The sequence below is a fragment of the Chiloscyllium plagiosum genome, unplaced genomic scaffold, assembly GCF_037043375.1.
Source record: "Chiloscyllium plagiosum isolate Xiang-an unplaced genomic scaffold, Cpla_swu_hap1 HiC_scaffold_28, whole genome shotgun sequence".
Classification (NCBI taxonomy): Eukaryota; Metazoa; Chordata; class Chondrichthyes; order Orectolobiformes; family Hemiscylliidae; genus Chiloscyllium; species Chiloscyllium plagiosum.
The window spans coordinates 14,731,587-14,756,741 of record NW_028270166.1 but is presented as its reverse complement, the minus strand read 5'-3'; the positions used below and the strand labels follow the sequence as shown (position 1 = coordinate 14,756,741).

The 25,155-nt window shown below is 40.4% G+C and overlaps 1 protein-coding gene across 1 annotated transcript in view; it reads left to right on the top strand.

The window, feature by feature from the left end:
• Positions 1 to 25,155, top strand: part of LOC122565383 (guanine nucleotide-binding protein G(q) subunit alpha) — a 112,747-nt gene that overhangs the window by 73,614 nt on the left and 13,978 nt on the right. Inside the window, exons 3-4 of the mRNA XM_043721311.2 lie at positions 11,669 to 11,823; positions 23,028 to 23,156. Coding sequence (XP_043577246.1) covers positions 11,669 to 11,823; positions 23,028 to 23,156 — 284 coding nt within the window. The remainder of the gene's footprint in view (positions 1 to 11,668; positions 11,824 to 23,027; positions 23,157 to 25,155) is intronic.

The window sequence follows — 25,155 nt, the reverse complement described above, 5'->3', positions numbered from 1 at the left end:
GATTTCATGCAAGAAGCTGTTTCACACAGCAAGTATTAGGTTCTGGAATGCATTGTCTGCAACAATGGTGGAGGCAGGCAAATCTAGACACTTGAGAGACATTGTTTCTGTTCATGGAATCATTTAATTGCAGAGATATGGGGAAATGGAAGGATAATGACGCCAAGTCTTTTATTTGAATGATTTGTAAAAGGTACAGTTAGTAAGTTTGCAGATGACTGCAAAGTTGGAGGTGTATTCGTCAGCAAAGATGGTTACCTCAGAGTACAATGGGATCTTGATCAGATGGGCCAATGGGCTGAGGAGTGCCAGATGGAGTTTAATGTAGATAAATGTGACATGCTGCATTTTGCAAAGGCAAATAAGAGCAAGACTTGGACACTTAATGGGAAAGACCTGGGGTGTGCTGCTGAACAAAGAGACCTTGGAGTACAGGTTTATAGCTCCTTGAATGTAGAATCGCAGTTAGAATAGTGGAGAAGGCATTTAGTATGCTTTCCTTTATTGCTCAGAGTATTGAGTACAGGAGTTGGGAGGTCATGTTGTGGCTGTTAGGACATTGGTTTGGCCACTTCTGGAATATTGTATGCAGTTCTGGTCTCCTTCCTATCTGAAGGATGTTGTGAAACTTGAAAGGGTCCAGAAAAGATTTACAAGGATGTTATCAGGTTTGGAGAATTTGAGCTATAGGGAGTGGCTGAATAGGCTGGGGCTGTTTTCCCTGGACCTTTGGAGGTTGAGGGGTGATCTTAGAGGTTTATAAAATCATGACGGGTATGGATAGGGTAAATAGACAAAGTCTTTTCCCAGGGATGGGGGAGTCCAGAACTAGAGGGCATAGGTTTAGAGTGAGAAGGGAAAATTTAAAAGGGACCAAAGGAACAACTTTTTCATGCAGAGGGTGATATGTGTATGGAATGAGCTTCTAGAGGAAGTGGTGGAGGCTGTGCAATTAGAACATTTTAAAAGGTATTTGGATGGGTATATGGGTATAAGAAGCATTTAGAAGGATATAGGCCAAGTGCTTACAGATGATACAAAATTAATCTAGGATATCTGGTTGGTACAGATGAGTTGGACCGAAGGGTCTGTATCCGTGCTGTATATCTCTGACTCTATGCCAAATGTAGTGGGTTCTGATAACATGTGATAGTTCTGTTCTTTCTTGATCTCTCAAAATAAGAAAATCGCGTAATGGCCATGCTATTTAAACTAATGGGGCCAGAATTGCGTTATAGCCAATCCAAGTAAGGTAAGCTCATGTTTGACAAGTAACAGTCTAAATTCTTCAATCATGTCGAAGAAACATGCGTTATAGCAGAAGGGACTGTACTCATTTGGAAGTCTGATGTAGACATTATCGGCTGAATGGCCTCCTTCTGTACTGTAATTATTCTGTGATTCATTGCAGTAAATGGCCCCAGTTAATCATGAAGGCATCACCACAGTGTTGGTATTTTTAATTAGCCATGTTCATGGGCCTTATTACACACCTGGAGCAGTCGAGATTGAACTCCGGTCTCCTAACATGGGCAGGGACACTACCAGAGCTGTCCATGTGGAGTGAGATTGTAATAGTTTTTTAGGTAATGTTTGAATTGGCTTTGTTTCCTTGTGAATGAATCATGTCATTTTGGTGTGGATTATTTTCATCCGTTTTTGGATGTTATCGTTGCTGGCAGGGCTGGCTTTTGTTGCCCATCTGTAGTTTCCTTTATGACATGGCAGTGGTCTTTTTCTTGATTTTCTCCCTTAGCATGTTGATATTACTGCCTGAAGTCATCTAGCAAAGCCTTTGGTTGTAGGTGTCATCCTTGGTGTGTGCCATAGCTATCTTTTAATGGGTAAGAGTATCAAGCTTTCTTTCCTAAAGGCCTTCCTAACTGCCCGGCCTTCAGGACAACATACAACCCTGTCACGGTGGATGCTGCAAGACATGCCAGAGTGTCGAAATGGATACCACTATCACATGTGGGAACACCACCTACCATGTACGCGGCAGGTACTATAACTCGGCCAATGTTGTCTATCTCATATGCTGCAGGTAAGGGTGCCCTGAGGCATGGTACATTGGCACGACCAAGCAGAGATTACGGCAACGGATGAATGGACACGGCACAACAATCAGGAGCTAGGAGTTGTCCTTCCCAGTCGGGGAACACTTCAGCGGTTCGGGACATTCAGCCTTGGACCTTCGGTTGACCATCCTCCAAGGTGGACTTTGGGACAGACAACAAAGCAAAGTGGCCGAGCAGAGGCTGATGGCAAAGTTCGGTACCCATGGGGATGGCCTCAACCAGGTCTTTGGGTTCATGTCACTCTGAGCTTACCCCACTGCGCTACACACACTTTCACACTCACTCTCTCACACACTTTCCCCCTCTCACCTGCAATGCAGACCTACACAGTCTCAGACTGTCTCATACAAGCTCACATTCACACCACCCCACACGCACCCATACACGCACCCTCTCTCAGACTTATACTCCTTTACACTCAGGCACAAGCATGCACACTCTCATGCACACTCTCATAGACACTCACACCTCCCTGTGCGCGCGCACAAACACACATACATTTGTGGGGTGAATTTGTACTTGCGGAATTACATTTTATTTTGCTGAAAACCTGCACGAATCCATGTAAGATTCTGTAAATCCCTTTTTTTAAAGAGAGATTTAGTTTGAACATTGGAACACAGACTTTAACTTTAAACCTTCAATGCATTATCTGAGCTGACATGGCACCCATTGTTAAAGTACTTGAGAATGTAACTTTAAAAAAACTCTGGGATTTACATATAAAAGAATTGAAACTAACATGGTCATTCCAAAAGGTGAGAGACTTAACAAACAATCCAAGTATTTTTCAATATATCATTTCAGTTGCATCACAGTAAATTTTTGTTCTAAATTCTGTCTTACACCATCACCTGATCAAGGAGCAGCACTCTGAAAGCTAGTGCTTACAGATAAACCTGTTGTACTATAATCTGGTGTTGTGTGGTTTTTAACTTCATAAAGGCCAATAGCAAATCATATGACTATTTGCAAAAGTTCAAGAATTTCCTGATTAGTATTATTTGCAACTTTTTCAAATTGAATTCAAATTTTTCAACTGTGTTAGTGGGATTGAAACATAGAACGTTAGAGCGCTTGATGTTTGGCCCTTGATGTTGCGCCGACTTGTGAAAATAATCTGATGCCCATCTAACCTGTATTGTTCCATTACTATCCATATGTAGGTCCAATGCTCATTTAAATGCCCTTAACGTCGGTGAATCTACTACTGTTGTAGGCAGGCTGTTCCATGCCCCTAAGTAAAGAAGACACCCCTCATATCTGTCCTGAATCTATCACCCCTCAATTTAAAGCTATGTCACTTCATGTTAGCCTTCACCATCCAAGGAAAAAGGCTCTCACTATCCACTCTCTCAAACCCTCTGATTATTTTATATGTCTCAATTAAGTCACCTCTCAACCTTCTGTCCAATGGAAACAGCCTCCGTTCCGTCAGCCTTTCCTCGTAAGACCTTTCTTCCATACCAGGCAACATCCTAGTCAATCTCCTGAACCCTTTCCAAAGCTTCCACATTCTATAATGCGGTGACCAGAACTGCACGCAGTACTCCAGGTGCGGCCTTACCAGTGTCTTGTACAGCTGCAGCATGACTTCGTGGCTCTGAAACTCAATCCCTAAATATATAGGGATTTCATAAATCCATAAAAGCTAACATAACTATTGGGTCTTCATATCTTGTCGCACTTAATCTGAATAATTAAATATTTGGCCCCTCAGCTGGTTCGTAATGTAGCGATGCCGCTAGAATGGCTTTAATTCCCATATCAGTTGAGGTTACCATGAAGATCCCTGCTTCTCATCCTTTCCCCTCACCTGAGGATTGGTGACCCTCAGGTTAAACTTCCATCAGTTTTCTCTCTATAAGAGCAGCGCTATAGTCCTCTGGCAACTTACTCTGTTCAGGTCCTGTTAACAGCAGTAAATGGTTGGTGTTATTGGCTGAGGAAAAGATATTAGCTGGACGATGAGATGAGCCCCTGTTTGAACAGTGCAATATGTACTTTAAATGTTTATCTGAACCACTGGAGCAAGCAGACATAGAGATGACGCCATCTGGTGTCAGCCGAGGTTGTGATCAAGTTCAAGCATAGAGATTAATTATGAAATTGAATGGCATCGGATGAACCCATTATTTGTAGCACGATGCAGTGTGTGTTTGCTAAATGTTCAAAACTTGCTCAGCGGCAGAAAATAAAGGGTACTGGTTGACACCTGATTTTGCATCGCTTTCAAATAAGTATCCACAGATCTCTGTTCTCTGATGTGGAGCTGATGGTGTTGGAATGGGCTGGACACAACCTGGTGTCGTATGACTTCTGACTATCATCCAACAGGTTAATTTGAAATCGCAAGCTTTCAGAGCACTGCTGCTTCGTCAGGTGAAGCGCCGTCAGATGAAGTGCTCTGAAAGTTTGTGATTTCAAATAAACTTGTTGGACTATAAGCTGGTGTCATATGACTTCTGACTGTTGGACTATAAACTGGTGTCATGGGACTTCTGACTGGCGTCTTGTACCCGAAGACACATTTGAAGAAATTATATCAGATCAAAAGTTTGCTTAAAGAGTAGTTGATCAGTTCTTTTGTGGGATGTGGATGTTGCTGTCAAGTTCAGCATTTGTTACCCATTGCCAATTCAGTATTGCTTTTTCAATTATTTCACAAGGCAGTTGAGCGTATATCTCAAATCTAGCAATTAATGAACCACAATCTCCGTTTTTCATGACACCATTTCATTTCCAGATATCTTAATTGAATTCAAATCGCACCAGCTGTCATGGTGGAATTTGAACTCATTTCCAGAGTCTGGGCCTGTGAATTATTACAGCAGTGTCATTTCTATTGTGCCATCTCTTCACAGGTTGAGCATGGGAGAGAGGTCGGGCAATATAGGAAGGCAATTCCAGAGCTTTGAGCTTAGGCTTCTGAAGGCATGGCTAACCAAGGTGAAGCAATTGTAATTGGTACTGCACAAGACTCCAGAATTTGAAAATTGCAGCTATCTTTGAGGGTTGTGGATTAGAGGAGAATGTAAAGACGGGGCATGGTCATGGAGAAATGTGAAAATGAGAATGCAAGCCACTACAGGTCCAGAAGCTGATTTGGAGTACAAGAGTTGCTGAGAGTTGAGACATGAGCATTAGTCTTTTGGATGACCTCCGATTTATGGAGGATAGAATATAGGGATTTGAATTCTAATAATCTTGTAAAAATTGAAGTCTGTTAAGATTAATCCCCAGTTTGAGATTTGATTGTGTTCCTATTCTTGTTTCCAACCCTTGGGAATGTTTGATATGTAAAACCAGTTTCAGGTTGCACTGTTTAAAGGATTTGTTTCGTGAACTCAATGATGTATTGGTAGAATTTTCGTATTTGTTTAATGCAGTACAGCCCTAGATGAGTATCCTCTGTTTAACTGACCTTTCTTGCATGAAATTAAGCAAAGAGTCTCCAAAGGCTATCTAATCTTTGGAGATACTGCAGCTAAGACACATTCACACATTTACTTCCAGTTAGCATCTTTCCATTTGTGAGAGATGATGAGAATGCAGACTCAGAACTTTACTGAAGTCCGATATGATTATCTGCACTATGTTTGGGTGAACAATCTGATTCTGGAGTGGTAGAAGTCTGCCACAAGGCCCAGAAATTCAGTTTCTCCTTACCAACTCTGAGTCACTTATTCTCCTTAAACACCTTAATGATTTCATGTTGTTCAAATGTAACTACACCTTATTTCTTAATTATTCTTAATCCAATTGAAAGGACTTTTGGCTTTGACTTTGAACACTGTTATTTCAATATTATCAGGGATGTTTTGTTTTTCTAAAGTTATGCCAAATGCTAATATTAACACCAGGCCTTGCTTTGCTTCACCATCCTTGCACTCTACCAAGTGTAAAATTAATAATTAATAATAATTAAAAAGTGGAGAGAGGTGCAAGTGTTTTGAAACCTCCAAGTTGCTCCTCATTTGTGATAAGCCTATCTATTCAGCTGAACTAATAAATTTGACCAGAACATTAAAACATTTTTATTGTAATACAATTAGAACAAATTCATCAATGTTTTATGTTTGGTGCTGCCAGATGGTGTTTTCATGCTTTCAGACATTGTTCTTTCCGGCCTCTCCAGCCAATTCCTGTCATAATTGTGAAACAGCCACCATCTAACTGCAATAATTTTATTCTTAAAAAATTGTACTTCCAATAAATGGATAGCCTGATGTTCTTCCCTGTCTAATCTCTCTGGCTTATAGTCCATCCAATAGATAAGTGACCTGAATATTGAGAGTTGGATGGCCAACTTGGAAAAAGTTGTACTGATGCATTTGAGTCTGAAACAAATATTCAGAAATTAAGGAATTTGTTATAAGCGAGCAGTATTTTGCTCTTTTATCCCTCCTGTGAAATATATTCATAAGTACATCACAGTTGTACAAGTATGCAAAGTTTTAAGAATGTACAGGTTTGTATAATGCTCTCTTCAGAAATGAGGTTTGACTGCTTGTCATTGTACTGTCTGTGTGTAGAGACACTAACCATTTTTTTAAAACTTAGTAAGTAGCTGTATTCAGGAGCAAAAATTCCAAGTATTTCTTTATTTCAAATAATGTTCAACTTCTGACTTTTTTAAAAAAAAATTTCTAATGTTTGGCATTAAGGTCATCACCAATACTAAGTAAATGTCTGCTTTAATATCATCTTAACAAATTGACAGGTTATCTTTCTTCACATTCATTGAGTTTTAGGTAATAATGAAAAGCAGAGTACATTCACTTGCATTTGAGCATAAGGGTTTAGCTCCCCTACATTTATTGGATTACTACTGACCTACTCAGATACCTTGCATACATGGGCTGTGCCTGGAGGCAGCCACTTTACTCGTTGTCTACTGATGCTACTTTGTGAGGCACTCTGGATAGCTTTTCTCTGTGGGAATTTGTCAATCCACTTCAGATCAGTATATTGTAAGGATATGAGGGCATTACATAAATCATGCACTAAAGTGAAGGAAAGTTCATCAGCAAGTTGGCTAGAAGATGATCTTTCATTCTTGCTATAAAGATGTCTGGTTTCATGATTTTTCTCGTAATTTGTATGTTAGTTAATAGATCTCCGCAAGTCCAAAGCTTTCCAAAACTTAGTTGTTGAGACCTGATAATTACTATAACTGGAGTAGATCTAGCAAGAATCTTTGTGAAAAAACCACAATTTATCCCTGTTTGTGAGTTTACTATTTATTGAGAGGAGGTGAGGTTAAGTGGTTCCACCAGGCAATTACTGAGTCAACTGTATTTAAGAGGTAATTTGAGTCGACCTGTAAAACGTTATTAGATTTATTAATACAGTAGTAACAATAGTGATGTTAATGGTGTTAAAACATTCCAAGTATTGATCCTGAATTCAGAGCTGGGAGTTAAATTTCAAGGGAATGTAAATTAGAGAATCATTGCTAATCCCTTAGTTCTTCAACCTGTTTTACCTGTCAGTTTAGTTCCTCATAGCAAGAAATTGCCAAATGACCCTTTAAAAATTGATCATATCAATTGAGACTAAGCCTGCTTTCAGAATCAAGACTAATTCCTCTTTTTAAATTAATTTTTGCAAGGGGTGTACTGTTTTTTCTCATCACTGTCTGGCAATTTTCCCATAACAGAGGTAACATTTACTAAATGTTATTGTTTTGTATATTTCCAGCTTGAAAGTGCGAGTTCTTTTGATCTTGAATTCCATCTGTTTTCAATCAAATTCGTTGCCAAGCCCGTCTACTTCGCAACTAAGTATCAACGAGACCTAGTATTTGGTCTACATCTGCCTGTTTAAACGAGAAATTACTACTTTTGTACAGGGAGTCCACATTTAAAATCAGAGTTGCGTTCCTGAAAATTTAAATTTTAATTGAAAAGGCTTTAAGTGAAGCATTGGTTTCCATAGAGGTTAATGTTAAAACCAGAGTTGAGGTTCTTCAAGATCTTCCTTAGAATGCTTTTAAAATGCACTGGTGCACTCTACTTTGAAATGCACTACTACCCATGCCTTAAACAACTCAATTTCTACATTGCTCAATGAAGTAAGTTAAAATAAACTATGTCTAAAAATAGTAAAGAAAACTTCTACTTAGTGTGCCCCCTGTAGTAAACCTTCCGAGTGGAGCCAGGGTGGTGGTTTGACTATCTGTGGTCTGCACTAAAGGGGTTTATTCTTGTTCGTTAGACTCTGGACCAGCTGCTATGGCCATTATTGTTCTTTGGCAACTTATTAAGGTCTACAGTTGCCACCTTGTTCTCCTCAGTGTGGCTGTGCTTCTTGGCTGGCTGCAGTTATTTCCTCATCCTCTCCCTTCTCACTTCTTGGTCGTGGTTGGATTTACTAGCATTTATTTCTCTCTCCTTCTGTGGTGTTGGCCAGTGTCACAAGGCTAAGGTTCCTGCCTTGGGATGATGACACACAGCTCATGGGGAAACATGGAGGAGTTGTCTGGGTTTTGGAATGATAGCTACGTGGTCTAGATGGAGTTTGGTGGCTCATTCTATTGGCTGTAGACCACAACCTCAAGGCAGGAGGTGCACCTGCCAAACACTGACCTGTCCAGTTCCCTGTGGGCAGGGAGAGGGTGGGGCTGCTGAGCACAAGTGAAACCAGTGCCCTAGTGGGGGATGCCTTGCCAAACTCAACAATAGCCAGTACCTTGCATGCTGGGAGAGGTAGCACAATGGTGTCTGGGTGGGATCCCTCCTGCATCCTACGTAGCATCTTGGCTGAATGGGTGACAGTGTTTTTTGCAGGACAGTGTGGAGGCTGATGAGTGGGGAAATCCTGGTGAAGACCTGAGGCAGTGATGCACCATAGGGAAAGTTTGCATGTCAGAGAGGGAGTGGTCACTGCGAAATTACCCCATTTTGGTCAGTTTCGTTATTGCAGTAAATTGGATTAGTATAAATCATGATACTTGGTGACATTTCTGGTTCTAATAACTCAATTTCATGAAACACCTCTAAAAGGAACAATGTTAGTCGCTGATTCCCTGTAACATTAAAAATATGTTCTTTAGGTGTATAGTTTAATTGAATATCTGCAATATTTATGACAAGGTCAGTGGCATCCACCTTTTGAAAGATAGCAACTTTCTGTTCTATAATGAAAATATATCATGTCCTTGAGTTTTCAAACTCCGATGCTGATGAGATAAAGAAATTGAGGCCTAATATTCATGAGTCTAAATCACAGATGTACACTGTTTGAAGTTATGTTGAAAAATGTCTTCAAGTAGAGAAGGAATGTACATATGGCTAAAAGTACTGATTGTTTGGTGAATGCTTGTTACCATGTTTTCCCTAATTTCAGATTTGTTTAAGGATTCCATGGAATTTTGAATTTGATACTAGATTTTTGAATCCAGGGTTCCAAAATGGTCAACAGGAATTCGTTCACAGATTTACTTACTTAAAGAAAAGAGTGCTGTCTACTGTTCAACAGTAACTTGAATTTATATTATAGTTTAAGCAAAATGGTTTAACTTGGAAGGGATATGGTGCACATGTTAAAAATGTGCAGCAGATTGTATAAATTTAGCTTGTATTGTTTTGTATTTGCAAGATTGATGAGCGGCGGATAAAGAGTGTTTATAATGGATTTGTTAGAATAAAAGAAAAGTGTTTTCTTTGGTAATGGAATTGTTAAGAACTTGCATTGCTTCAGGCTCCAGCAATGAATTCTGGCACTGTGCAGAGTGGTACCATGATAGGTTATGTGTGCTTTGTGTGTTTGTCTTTAAACAGCTGAGGGGTCTACACGTTAAAATAGTAGTGCGTTTCTATTAAGGTGGCTGAAATGAAAGAGGAGACTTTGGTACTGAGGAGCACCTGAAGGGAGAGTTTGTTGAATCTAGTCATATGTTCGAAGCAGAAAGCCACTCCCTTCAGGCTGTTGCTTAGTCGAGAGGAAAAGGCTCCATATAGCAGATGTGTCTTGTTAGCTTGAGAAATGTTCTAAGGAATTGAGGACATGGCAGAATGTCGCTGAATCTGTTCTAGAGGGAGAAAGAGCAGCCAAAGAAAGTGTTACTACAAATGCGAACTGCTGTGCTGAGCTGTGAAGAGTGGGGAGCTCACTGAAGCCCAGGAGTCATTTAGTAGCTAAAAATGGGAGAGAAGGCAGACTGCAAATGGTATTTGAACCATGCAAATATTGGATTTACAGAAATGCAAGGTCAGCATCAGCTTTAAGAAACTAGTAGTTTGCGAAGAGTTTGAATAGTGTTGTGTTGTAGGTGTTAGAGTGCAGCCTCGAGAATTCAAAGGAGTAGAGTACAGGGAAATGGATTCAACCACTGGAAGGTGAATAATAGTTAAAACAGTCCGTGACCAGCAGCTTTGTGAAGCATTCAAGGATGGATTTTCAGATGTGAGGAATTGTAATCCCCAATAAAGGAGGCCAAGATTGGGTTGCTTAACATCTGGGTAGATTGCAAAGAAATCCATGGAATCTGTTGAGACCACATATGTTAGTTGAAGTGATCCATGTGTTGTTTTTTGTACAAACAATAAAATTCAGGGGATGTGGGTGATTTGTTGCCCGTCCCTATTTGCCTTTGAACTGAGTGGTTTGCGAGGCCATTTCAGAGTGCAGTCAAGAGTCACCCACGTTGCTGTGGGCCTGCAATCGCACACAGACTAGACCAGATGAAGATGGCAGTTTTCCTTCCCTAAAGGACATCAGTGCACCAGTTGAGTGTTTACAGCGGATGACAATGGTGTCATGGTCAACTTTAGACTTTTAAAACCACATTTTTTATTGGACTCCTATTCCACCATCTGCCATGTTTAGATTCAAGCCAATGGTCATTTCCTGAGTCTTCGGATTACTTTTCCAGCAATGTGCTATCAAGCCACCACCTTCCTGGATGGTTTGCCTCTGACACACATTTGTCTGATTAATTTTGGATATTAGAACATAAGTCACATGTTGTTTTACACCTCTAACTCTGTACCTAATAGAGTTCATTTTATTTATTCACTTTATTCCCTTGATGGAGCTCAAACTTTAACTTTTTTTTAAACCTAAAAAGATACTGGTCCCTAACCACATGGTAATATAAGTTTGGTGATCTTGACTGAGATTGTAAGAGTTCAGAGCAAGTGGTCTTAACACAGGATTAGAACATGTCAGACATACAAGTGTCTTCAACCTTAAGGCCAAGGGAGCAGGGTGTGGAGTTAGATAGTAAATATCTGCCTATCCTGCAGTCAGAGGAGCGGTCCTTATCACTCATGGTTTTATGCTTAGTTTTTGCTTTTACATAATCAGTGCCTTATGTATTTAGCTTGATGATGGATAACAATACAGAGGAACCTTGATTATCTGGCATTCGATTATCCAAATATCGATTATCCGGCAAGATCACAAGATCCCGATGCTCAGCTAAACTATGCTATCCGGCATTCGATGATCCAGAATTCGATCAACCGACTGAAATATTCCCTGCCCGTGTCCTTTGGATAATTGAGGTTCCTCTGTAGATGGCAATTCCTTTTGTTGAAGAGCCAAGTAGAGAACCAATTATATTTTCCATTTTTGTTCTTTAGGCGAATGCACAATTGATTCGCGAGGTTGATGTAGAAAAAGTGGCATCGTTCAATAGTCCATATCCAAGTGCAATAAAAACTCTGTGGAATGATCCAGGAATTCAAGAATGCTATGATCGAAGGCGAGAGTATCAATTGTCAGACTCTACTAAATAGTAAGTACGTGACTCGTTTGGAGCAACTTGGGTGAAACCAGGATTCGAGACTCGCGTGACTTCTCAAGTCAACGAATATGATCTCTGAATACTTTGAATACAAAACAAAGCTCTCGCAAACTTGTATATTTATAACTGCTTTCATTATGTAATTGTCATTTTGACCTCAGTAGACGTCCTAACGGGTTGTCCACATACCACAAATTGTGAAATCCAATGTAGCACTGCATTCTCTGAACTGGTTTTTGACTTGACTCACACTTAAACGAAGAGGGTTACCTCCGATTACAACAGGATCTGGACCAGATGGGCCAATGGGCTGAGAAGTGGCAGATGGAGTTTAATTCAGATAAATGCAAGGTGCTGCATTTTGGGAAAGCAAGCCTTAGCAGGACTTAATGGTAAAGTCCTAGGGAGTGTTGCTGAACAGAGACCTTGGAGTGCAGGTTAATAGCTACTTGAAAGTGGAGTCGCAGGTAGATAGGATAGTAAAGAAGGCGCTTGGTATGCTTTCCTTTATTGGTCAGAGTATTGATAACAGGAGTTGGGAGGTCATGTTGCGGCTGTACAGAACATTGGTCAGGCCACTGTTGGAATATTGCGTGCAATTCTGGTCTCCTTCCTACTGGAAAGATGTTGTGAAACTTGAAAGGGTTCAGAAAAGATTTACAAGGATGTTGCCAGGGTTGAAGGATCTGAGCTACAGGGAGAAGCTGAACAGGCTGGGGCTGTTTTCCCTGGAGTGTCGGAGGCTGAGGGGTGACCTTAGAGGTTTACAAAATTATGAGGGGCATGGATAGCATAAATAGACAAAGTCTTTTCCCTGGGGTCGGGGAGTCCAGAACTAGAGGGCATAGATTTAGGGTGAGAGGGGAAAGATATAAAAGAGACCTAAGGGTCAACTTTTTCATGCAGAGGGTGGTATGTGTATGGAATGAGCTGCCAGAGGATGTGGTGGAGGCTGGTACAATTGCAACATTTAAGAGGCATTTGGATGGGTATATGAATAGGAAGGGTTTGGAGGAATATGGGACGGGTGCTGGCAGGTAGGATTAGTTTGGGTTGGGATAGCTGGTCGGCATGGACGGGTTGGACCGAAGGGTCTGTTTCCATGCTATACATCTCTATGACTCTAAACAAATGGAGAAAGCAAACTGAATTGATGAGGGTCCAAATTCAAACATGAGCAACAACTCCTAGTTTAACCTTTTATGCCATGCTTGAGACTAAAATGTACTGCAAATAATTATAATAAAAATTTTGAATTCATTCCTTTGATTTAAGTAACAAAATCTGAAGAACTTTGTGAAACCCACTGGAACCAATGTGTCCTATTCCCTTTCTGGTGATAGACTTCAAATTTAATAATTTGATATGTTTGTAAATCTCTAAAAATGAAATGTCTCCAAACAAAGCAAATTTTGTATTGAGAATTCTTTTGTATGACTTGGCTTTAGACTTAATTGACTCCTTACTTCCCATTGCTCTGCAAGATAGGCTGTGTTGGATTATTTTGAAATTGATCAGAAATGTTGTCATATAGCACCTTTTGTAAGTTGGGTAGTGTGATGCGTTCTATATAGCATTATTTATTTTTAAAATGTGGTAGCATAAAATTTCACCTGTTTATACAATTTTTAATGCGCCTACTTTGCAAGCAAAGTTATTGGATGTACTAAACTTGAGTATTGTTTTAAAAAAAAAGACATTTTGTTGAAGTCTTTTGTCTTGCATTCATCAGGACAATACAGTGTAAGTGTGTTGCTGGAAAAGCGCAGCAGGTCAGGCAGCATCCAGGGAACAGGAGAATCGACGTTTCGGGCATAAGCCCTTCTTCAGGAATGAGGAAAGTTTGTCCAGCAGGCTAAGATAAAAGGTAGGGAGGAGGGATTTGAGGGAGGGGCGTTGGAAATGGGATAGGTGGAAAGAGGTCAAGGTGAGGGTGATAGGTCAGACTGGGGTGGGGGCGGAGAGGTCGGAAAGAAGATTGCAGGTTAGGAAGGCGGTGCTGAATTCGATGGATTAGACAGAGACAAGGTGGGGGGAGGGGAAATGAGGAAACTGGTGAAATCCGAGTTCATCCCTTGTGGTTGGAGGGTTCCTAGGCGGAAGATGAGGCGCTCTTCCTCCAACCGTCGTTTTGTTGTGGTCTGGCGATGGAGGAGTCCAAAGACCTGCATATCCTTGGTGGAGTGGGAGGGGGAATTGAAATGTTGAGCCACAGGGTGGTTGGGTTGGTTGGTCCGGGTGTCCCAGAGGTGTTCTCTGAAACGCTCCGCAAGTAGCCGGCCTGTCTCCCCAATATAGAGGAGGCCACATCGGGTGCAGAGGATGCAATAGATGATGTGTGTGGAGGTGCAGGTGCATTCCGTAAAGACCACTCCCTCCGTGACTCCCTCGTCAGGTCCACACCCCCCACCAACCCAACCTCCACTCCCGGCACCTTCCCCTGCAACCGCAGGAGGTGCAAGACTTGCGCCCACACCTCCCCCCTCGCCTCCCTCCAGGGCCCCAAAGGAAACTTCCATATCCGCCACAGATTCACCTGCACCTCCACACACATCATCTATTGCATCCTCTGCACCCGATGTGGCCTCCTCTATATTGGGGAGACAGACCGGCTACTTGCGGAGCGTTTCAGAGAACACCTCTGGGACACCCGGACCAACCAACCCAACCACCCTGTGGCTCAACATTTCAATTCCCCCTCCCACTCCACCAAGGATATGCAGGTCTTTGGACTCCTCCATCGCCAGACCACAACAAAACGACGGTTGGAGGAAGAGCGCCTCATCTTCCGCCTAGGAACCCTCCAACCACAAGGGATGAACTCGGATTTCACCAGTTTCCTCATTTCCCCTCCCCCCACCTTGTCTCAGTCTAATCCATCGAATTCAGCACCGCCTTCCTAACCTGCAATCTTCTTCCCGACCTCTCCGCCCTCACCCCAGTCTGACCTATCACCCTCACCTTGACCTCTTTCCACCTATCACATTTCCGACGCCCCTCCCCCAAGTCCCTCCTCCCTACCTTTTATCTTAGCCTGCTGGACAAACTTTCCTCATTCCTGAAGAAGGGCTTATGCCCGAAACGTCGATTCTCCTGTTCCTTGGATGCTGCCTGACCTGCGCTTTTCCAGCAACACATTTTCAGCTCTGATCTCCAGCATCTGCAGACCTCACTTTCTCCCCAATACAGTGTAAGTGTTGTTTATTTTTGGCTTATAATCATAAGGACAATTGCATGAAATACCAAAGAGGTTTTACGAAATGTGCCTTGTTTTCAGCAATGCGTTTTTGGGTAAAAAGAAGGCAATATATTGCAAATTCTACTGAACTTGGGCTGCATCTATAGTATCAGTTGGTTTTATTAAATAATATAATCTACAGGTTCTACATAGACTGAAGTGTGATGGTACAAAAAAGAACTGAAAAATAGAGACTTGTTACATTTTGATATAGATCAATTTCCACCCTCAACAACAGCTGTCTGTCAAGTGCACTTCACAGAACTTGTAATCATTTCCTCAAGTTTGCTGCCGATCTTGAATTCCCAAACAATGCCTAGGTGAGATGACCTTTGTGTTGGGGTTCCCTTAAATGGCAGATCATTAATCCTATGCCATTACAGTTCAAATAGACAATAACAATTGAGTAAATTGTTCATACAATCGTGAAGAATGACGCTTGCTAAGTCACTTTATCAAGACAGTTGTAATACCTATCTTATATATTTTGGAAAAATAGGTTCTGGAGTACAGTATAAAGGAAAGAGATAATAAGGGAATACTGTGTGGAATCATCAAAATTGGTGTCAATCAGTATTTCAAGAGGATATTAAAAATGTATGGGCTTAGTTAAAGATATAGCATAAGACTCTTGCTTCCTCAATGTCAAATTACAGTCTTGAACTAGATATCCTACCTCCTGAACGGATAAAGTTTTGAATTCTGGTGAATTATTATTGGTAGTCCATTTAGAGATTTCAGATACTTGGATTTTCTTAACAATGTTCCAATTATTTCACAGATGAAGTATTTTCTGTGTCTGATTTTCATTCCACATAAAAAAATAAAGGGACAGCCACTCTACGAAAGATTGTGATAGCAACAGATTTGGCCAATAAAATGTGACGTGTCCAAAAGCATTGACTATCCAATTCTGTCCATTTATGAAATTTTCAACTTTTGCAGAGAACTTGGACCTGTTCATTGCTACTACAAGTGAAATAGACTTAAGAAATTAACATATTCGTATGTGCAAGAATAATCCAATCTGGCCAACTACAATCTCATCAGTCTACTCCCAATCATTAACCAAGTAATGAGATGTCAATTGGTGTTATTAAGCACAATTTATAGCATTTATTGACCAGAACAAATTGTTTAATATGGGTTCCACAAGACCTATCACCTTCTGATCTCGTTTGAAGCAAGTCTGCAATATGGACTAAAGAGCTTTACTCCAGAGATAAAGTGACAGAGGTTGCCTTTGATATCCAGTTAACATCTGACTAAGTATGGTATCCAAGAGCCTAAGCAGAACCTGTCATTAGGATTTGAGATCAGCAGAGAAGTTCCTTGCTGCTTGGAGCCAACCTTGGGACAAAGCAAGGTGGTTGTGGTTGGGGTTGGGGTTCAGTCGTAGTCCTCTGGTATGACTGTGGGAGTTATTCAGGGTGGTACCCAGAGGGTTGGTGAATCTATGGAATTTCCTGCCCAGTGAAGTAGTGGAGGTTTTGTCAGTAAATGCTTTGAAAACTAAGGTAATTTTTTGAACAGTAAAGGAATCAAGGGTTTTGGTGAAAGTGAGAATAAGTGAAGCTCAGGCCACGAAAAGATCAGCAATGATTTTATTGAATGATGGAGCAGGCTTGAACATCCAGATAGTGTATTCCTGGCCCTAGTTCTTATATTCTTATGTATCTTAGTTCAGGTATTTTTTGCTGTTTCATCAATGACCTGTCCTCCGTCATAGGTTAGAGTTAGGGATGCTTGTGAATGATTTTGCAATATTTAGGAGCATTTGTACCACTGTCTGTTGACCATCCAGAAGATACAAATCAGTAGAGTGATGTAATACTCTACACTTCCCTGGATGTGTGCTGCTCCAGCAATACCCAAATAGGCACCATCAGGACAAAGAAGGCAAAGTATGCCATTCACAAGAGGCACTGTAGTGACTCACCCAGGTACTGTGACCTGTACCACTTAAAACAAGAGCAGCAGATTCTTGGGAGTCCTGCCACCTGCAAGTGCCCTTCCAAGTGCCACATAATCATAACTTGGAACTATATCGCTGCTCTTTCACTGTTAATGGATCAAAATCCTGAAAGAATTCCCCCCCCCCCCCCCCTTGTAACAGTGTTGTGGGTGTACTGCACTGTCAGTTCTACAACTGTTTGAGAAGGCATTTAATTCATATTTATTCATGAAATGTGAGTATTGCTGGTTGGGCCAGCATTGATTTCCAACATATAATTTCACTTGAGGTGGTGGTGGTGAATTGTTGCCTAAAACTGCTGCTGTGCATTTCTGTTGCTATTCCTACAGTGCTATTAGAAAAGGAGTTTCAGGATTGGCCTGAAGTAATGGCAATAAATTTCCAACTCAGAATGGCGAGTGACTTGTAGGGGAGCTTGCACTGGTGGCATTCCCATATATCTGTTGCCCATGACTTTCTGGATGGAATTGGCCCAAGGTTTGTTAGCTGCTAAGAGTTTTTAGATTAGATTAGATTACTTACAGTGTGGAAACAGGCCCTTCAGCCCAACAAGTCCACACCGACCCGCCGAAGCGTAACCCACCCATTCCCCTACATTTACCCCTGCACCTAACACTACGGGCAATTTAGCATGGCCAATTCACCTGACCTGCACATCTTTGGACTGTGGGAGGAAACCGGAGCACCTGGAGGAAACCCACGCAGACACTGGGAGAATGTGCAAACTCCACACAGTCAGTCGCCTGAGTCGGGAATTGAACCCGGGTCTCTGGCGCTGTGAGGCAGCAGTGCTAACCACTGTGCCACCGTGCCGCCCATTTTCCAGCACATGTTGTAGGTGGTACACACTGCTCCTACTGAGCATCACTGGAGGAAGTGGTAGATGTTGGTGATTATGATGTCAATTAAGTGGGCTGCCTTGTCCTGCTTCGGGTCAAGCTTTTTTTCAGATTAAATTAGATTACTTAGTGTGGAAACAGGCCCTTCAGCCCAACAAGTCCACACCGACCCTCCGAAGAGCAACCCACCCAGACCCATTCCCCTACATTTACCGCTTCACCTCTGGTCAATTGTCTGAGGCGGGAATTGAACCTGAGTCTCTGGCACTGTGAGGCAGCAGTGCTAACCACTGAGCCACCGTGCTGCCCATTTTCCACTGTGCCGCCCATTAAGTTTCTTGACTCTTAGAGCTATACTCATTCAGGTAAATGAGCCTGCCATGAAACTACTGATGTGTGCTTTGGGGAGTCAGGAGGTGATTTGCTCACTAGGATTCTAGCCTCCGGCCTGCTTTTTAGCCACAGTCTTTGTATAGTTAGTCCAGTTCAGTTTGTGATCCATGGTAACCCTAGTATGTTGCTAATGGGGCAAGTCAGGGATGCTAACACTATTGAATGCCAAAGACTGATGGTTAGATTCTCTCTTGGTAGAAGTGGTCACTGCTTGACGTTTGTGGAACACAAATGTTACTTGCCATGTGCCAGCCTAAGTCTGAAACATTGTCCAGGTCTTGATGCATTTGGATATGGTCTGCTTCAGTGTCTGAGCCTCGCAGCATGCATCTTGTTGGCTTTCTGTGAACTAATTGAGTTAAACATTGTTAAACAAGATTTATTTTGCAGAGGTGATCTGCTAAAATTGAATTGAACGTTAAATTTGTGCGAATCCAATCACTTATACGCTGTCCATTGGGCCCTTGGTAGTTGCCTTGTCATGTTGAATGCTTTGCTACTTTCTGATTAAATTTTAAGAAGTCTTCACTCCAATTTGAAAATCCATTTATTTTGGGAAGATAAAACTTTGCATATCTTTTGTAGCGCCCTCACTACAAGTGATGTCATTTTAATTATCTCAAAGAGCAGTGGAAACTGAACATTCTGAACTTGAAGGTAACTTATTATAAATGAGCTTAAAACTAGTTCACTCCAATTTCAGTAATTGTGGAAAAAAAGAATTCCTTGGTTCCTTTTGGTGCTTGTCCAGCTTGAAACTGCAGTTTTATGCGTTTAAATATAGACATTCAGTTTTGAAAACAAGCTAAAATTCAAATTGCTGTTAACAAACTTACTTCCTTACGCCACAGAGTTTTGTATTCCTGATTCATTTATTCAAATCTGATGCAAGAAAATGTCAATGCTTAAAATTCCAGCCTTTATTTCTGATTGAAGCTATCCTCTGTTATTATTTGGGTCCATTTTTTTTAAATTTAGATAATCTTACACTAAAAACGATCACCCTCTTAGCCTTGTAAAGTGGCATTACATCATACTTCACTTTCTATACTGCAGGACATGTCAAATTAATTCATGCTTCCAGTAGCATGCATATATTGTACACATGCAAACAAAATATTGCAGTAGGCCACATAATTTTATTTTTTTGCTTTTAACACGGAGCACTTCTAAGAGATGCTTTTTAATTCTTTACTTTCAAAACCAGTTTGAGATGGTGTTCAAAGTTGAAGCATTCAGTTTTTATCCCCTGACAGTAAGTAGAAATCGTAGTACAATTTTGATGTTCTCCATAGCAACTGTTCTGTCAATTCGTGTAACACAGAGCGGTAAGATTGGCTTGTGCTGTCTTTATATCAAGCTATTGTTGCATCATACAGTGATAATGAAAGTTGATGTTGAAGTGGAAGAAAATTTGACTGGAAAACTTTTGTGAAATAGGGAAACCCTCATACTCAATTGAAAGTGGAAATAGAAGCAATTGGGCTGTGGTCTAAAATGAAGTGGAGTAGAGTACCTACTAAAGGAAGCTATCAGTGATGACTGAAGTACGAAACACTTAAAAGTTAGAGGGGGAAAGCAGCAAGATACATTTAAGAATACAATTGGTGGGATAGTGGTACTTTTCAATATGTAATGTAATGTGTATTTGCATCCTGAGGATGTTGATCAATTCATTGGCAATTTAAAATATCCAAGATTGTAGTCATACCATTTTGTTTGTTGAGAAGCTTCTTCTCATGCCCAATACTTTGTGTGATTTTAACTATAGGAAATGTTTAAAAAAAACTTAACTAGTTAGACTATACACAGAAGCATGGTTGAATTGGATGTAATGGAGGCTTTGTTCTGTTCAGTCTTGGTCTCTGTTGAGATATGCAATATGATATCACGATGCAACCTAGCTATTAATCCCATATGCTGCCCACCCCCATCTAAGTCACTAACATGAGCCCTAAGTCATAGCGATAGTTTGAGCAAACAGCCTAATTTTGTTGTTAACTCCTTTGGAAGGCTCAGATCAGTGTCTCCTTGCAGAAGGACGTATAAAACATGTTGTGGCATAGTCAGCTGTTGTCTTGATCATCTGAGTGGTGTGCCCAGTTTAAGTCCACCTTCTGATGTTTACCAGTACACGTTTTTCCGAAAATCCTCTGATCATTGTGAACAAAGACCATGGATTAATTGGCTCAAAACTTGGTCTTTTGAAATTTAGTTGCTGACACCCCTGTCTTGAGTGTAAGTCGTGGTGTGTCTGAATTAGTTGTGATCCTTTTATTCCCTCACTGGTTTGTTTTCCATTGTGGTAGCTCAGTGGTTAGCACTGCTCCCTCACAGCACCAGGGTCTTGAGTTTGATACCAACCTCAGGCGACTGTCTGTGTGGAATTGCATGTTCTCCATCTGTCTCCAATTGCCTTGTCTGAACAACTGATGGAATCTCAGACAGCAGACAGGTTGCAATACTTCTACAGTCAGGAAACTAGCCACCTATGTTGCCTGCTGGGAAGTAAGTTATTGTCTGCATGGGTTTTATCCGGGTGCCCTGGTTTCCTCCCATAGTCAAAGAAATGTGCAGGTTAGGTGGATTGGCCATGCTAAATTGTCCATGGTGCTCAGAGATGTGAAGGCAAGGTGAGTTAGCCAGGAGATCTGTGGGGTTACAGGGATAATATAGGATGGATACTTTTCAGAGGGTTGGTATGGACTTGATGGGCTGAATGGCCTGCTTCCACACTGTAGGGATTCATCTGGAGGCTCACCGATGTTATCCAGTATGGTGATGAAACATCTGAAAATGAGCCTTCAAGCTCAGCGAGCAAACATACATCCCGAACCTCAACCTGAGCTACAAATCTTCTCAAATTTCGCCAACGTCATTATTTTTCAAAAATATTTTGTCGTGTACACTGTGGCACCATGGGTGTTAATTTCCCACCCTGGAGGTGACATGTAAGCAAAACAATTGGGCAGATTAACCTTTGAGATTATTGCCATCTTACTAATTAAGTTCTGAGTGGGAAGGTCCATGAATGACTCCTAACTCCCCAAAAAAACCAATTAAGTGGTCAAGTAATACCTATCTAAGTGCCTTAACTTGCCAATAACCTACTTCCCAGCAGGCAACATAGGTAGCTAGTTTCCTGACTGCAGAAGTATTGCAACCTGTCTGCTGTCTGGGATTCCATCAGTTGTTCAGACAAGGCAATTGGAGACAGATGGAGAACAAGGATTTGTTCTCTGAAAGCCACCACTTAGCTATCTTTGCTCACTCTTCTTGCAACCCTCAGCTAGAAAGAAAAATATAAAGTACTTGCCTTGTTGTTGCTGAGCCCCCATTGAGCCCTCTAATTTGTCTGGAAACCTGAACACCGGTGTTGAGACCTGTGATGGGCTGAGAAGCTCGTCATTCGGCTCTTTAACTACTGTGCGCTAAACAGCTTGAGTTTGAGTGGTAGGGGTGGCATGTTCGTCATTGCCTTTCGCACTCACCTCAACTTTAAACAACATATTGGAAAATTCCACTGCATGTATAAATATCATGAGCAGATTCTGGGACCTTTGGATAGCAAGGACTGGGCACCATTCTAGTGCAAACTAATTAACTATTTACACCAGGTGCATAGACATGGCTGAATTGGACTTTAACCTTCTTCCATCACATTTGACATAATTTAACATCACTGATGATTGTTAAGCCCAAATACTACTAATAGTGATTCTGCAGATTTTGAAATTAACGAAATGTAACTTCAAGTACGTTTTTACAGTGTAAATTTCCTTTCAATATAAGGGTCTTCATGTCCTCAAAGGGAACCTCCACTATCCGCTAAAGGAAAAGGGCAACAGGTACATGAGAACAACAGCACTTCCAAATTCTGCTTTGTACATGTTCTGTTAACACTGGCGTGGACTGATTTTCTTTCATTGTCACTGGGTCAAAATCCTGAAATAAAAACATGTGCAGCACCTTCAATATTTGGACTGCAACAGGTGAAGGTGACCCCATCCCCACCACTTTCACTGTTAATGGGTAATATAGACTAATCTTGCCAGTGACAGCCATGTGTGGGATGAGATGTGGATGGTAATTTGATTAACCGAAAGGTAGGACATTTCAATTAATGAAGCTGATCATGCAAGAAAAATAAACCAATTTCTTGCCTATTTATTCTCATTCAGTTCTGTGATCACTTGGGTAAAGAAGGAAACTGCTGTGCTATTTGGCTGCTCTAAATGTTTTATCCAAGTTATAACTCCAACACCCCCTTTTTACTGTTGATTTGTCCCCACATAATTTTGTCCAGCATTAATTCACAATGGTTTCAGCAAAGGCTAATTTTCCATTGAGTTTTTTGTGTTACTGTCTCATTTTTCCAGAAATTTGTTTTGCAGATGATGAGCAAGAACATTTTAAACATACGTAAGATGTTTTCTTTTCTCTTTGAGCATTGTATTGTCAAAGTGACTGTCAACTGTTGTTAGATTATGTGGCTGCAGGTGAAATAAAATTTGTCGCTCGATTGTCCTGAGAGCATGCTCCTTGTATCACTAGATGTAGCTGTAAAATTCACTGAGATACAGAGGTCACCAAAGAAAAATATTCTGTCCACCCCTCTCCATCTCTCTTAGAAAATAAAATAACCCCTAAGGGATATTCATAACACACATTGGGAAGCTCATTCGCACGTTTATAGTTGGGTGTTTAATGCTATAATTTTTGTATTAATGTGTTTTTCCTTCATTTATAGCTATCTTAGCGATTTGGATCGTATATCGGATCCTGCCTATCTGCCCACTCAACAGGATGTCCTTAGAGTTCGAATCCCAACAACAGGGATAATTGAATACCCATTCGACTTGCAAAGCATCATCTTCAGGTAGAAGGTGGTTCCTGAAAATCCGTAACTGATTTTATCTGCTGCATTGCATTTTCGTGCATGCTCATTCTGGAAATGGATGTTTTTACTGAAATCTGTCTAATACTTTTTGAAACGAATTTGGTCCTTTCATTTTTAAAAGGAAACTAAAATATTGCTGTGAATTTATGCCTTATTCTTCTTTGTTTTTTGTAAGATGATTTATTTGGTGTAAAGCTGATTTGAACAAGTGAACTTAAGTAAAATTTAATAACAGTTCACATTTATACTAGATTGGAAATACTAAGAGAAGTCGTCTATGGATAAATAGGACGTTTCCATAGAAAATTAGGTCGTTCAGTTTACTGTAGTGTTATTTTAGTCTACCTCTACAAGGCATCATTTGTCAAACTGGTAAGCTGCCATGTCCTATACACCAGGGACTAAAGACACTCTGCCTAGAAGCTTTCTTTTCTTTATAAGAAAGCTAGTATTCAAATTTCCTTGTTCTTTGCCCTTAAAACTTTTGATGTGTTGATTTTCATTTATGTTCTGGTTTCTGAAAACTTTTATGTCAGGGTCATGAAAGTTTAACCTACCCTCTTGCACAATACGATTTGTGGTGAAAATGTGTGAGCAGCATTATTGTTTTGTAAAAATAGAATAAAATGGTCCTTCACCTAACCATAAATAGAGCTTGAAGAAATTTTTAAATTGCAGGGCCTGACCTTGTGCCAGGTTTTGTTTGTGGGCATATAACTTCTGCTGCTGTCCGGTATGTTCCATATATGAAGCACCAGCTGCTAAAAAGTTGAAAGAAAAATTGGTAATGAATTTCTCCTTTTGTTTGCCTTTTTAATGTAACAGATTCCAATGATTTATAATTAAATACTTGAGTTTCATTTCAGAAAAGTTGCAGGATCAGTGGAACTTTGTGCCATCTTTATTTTAGTATGAAGAAATTCCTGCCTACCATTGAATTCATGCATTCTTCATGGAATATGTCATTATGACTGAGATAAAATACCTCAAATATAACTATTTCTCTTTAATTATAGGAAATTGATTATCAATGCTATAATTTAGATTATTGCTGAAGAGATGAAAGAACATATTTGAGTCCCATTTAAGCATTTTATTTGGATACTGGCATGGTTAAAAAAATGGCTGTGCTGTTTGTTAGATTTGTGGGTTGGCATCTTAAACCATCTCAAAATGTTAGACCTCTCAGATATTTTTGTTCTTTTCATGTTACTTCCAGTTAGATGTTGCACAATGAATAAACAGTTTAATGTGACTGTTAAAACCATTTCAAACTTGTTACTTTTAAGTATTTTATATACATTAACTGCTTGGATTAAAAGTTTGATTTTACATTTTGCGGTCTGTGTTAATGTTCACAGTAATTAAATTCAAATAAATGTTTAACTGTGGTGTTAACGTAATTCCTTTCACAAAGTCTATGCCTTTGTACCTGCTCTGCATTGGTAATTGAAAAGTACCATTTTGACTGCATCTGCTGCTAGCACCTTCTTATATTAATCTGAATGCTTACAATTTCTTGCTTATTTGGAGTTAATAATTTTGAGTGATTTGTGAGAAATTATTGCAGTATGAGGTAGAGAGCAGATGTGAAGCAACTGATTGCCTTAGCTGGTTTTCTTAGTCAGAAGGAAAAAGAAAGGGTTATTCCTATTGCTGTTAGTAAAAGTAAAAGCTACCATTTTGGAGTATTTGCAAATGTTATTTGGGATTACTGCTCTATCCTGAGAGTTCTTTTTTGCCTTACCTAAATAAGAACCATCATTTTAAGAACTGTTTTATTTCCTTTCCCTGCTTTTAAATCTTTTATCTATGGCAGCATACTTTTGACTCCTCAACCACTGGAAATGCCTTACTACATCTAGCTTGTCTCATCCTTTTCATGATATTATACACTTTCCTGTCACACAATCATCTGCATTTTACAAATAAAAATAAGAACCAGTCATTCAAGTCAGTTTTCATAATCGTGTTTTCT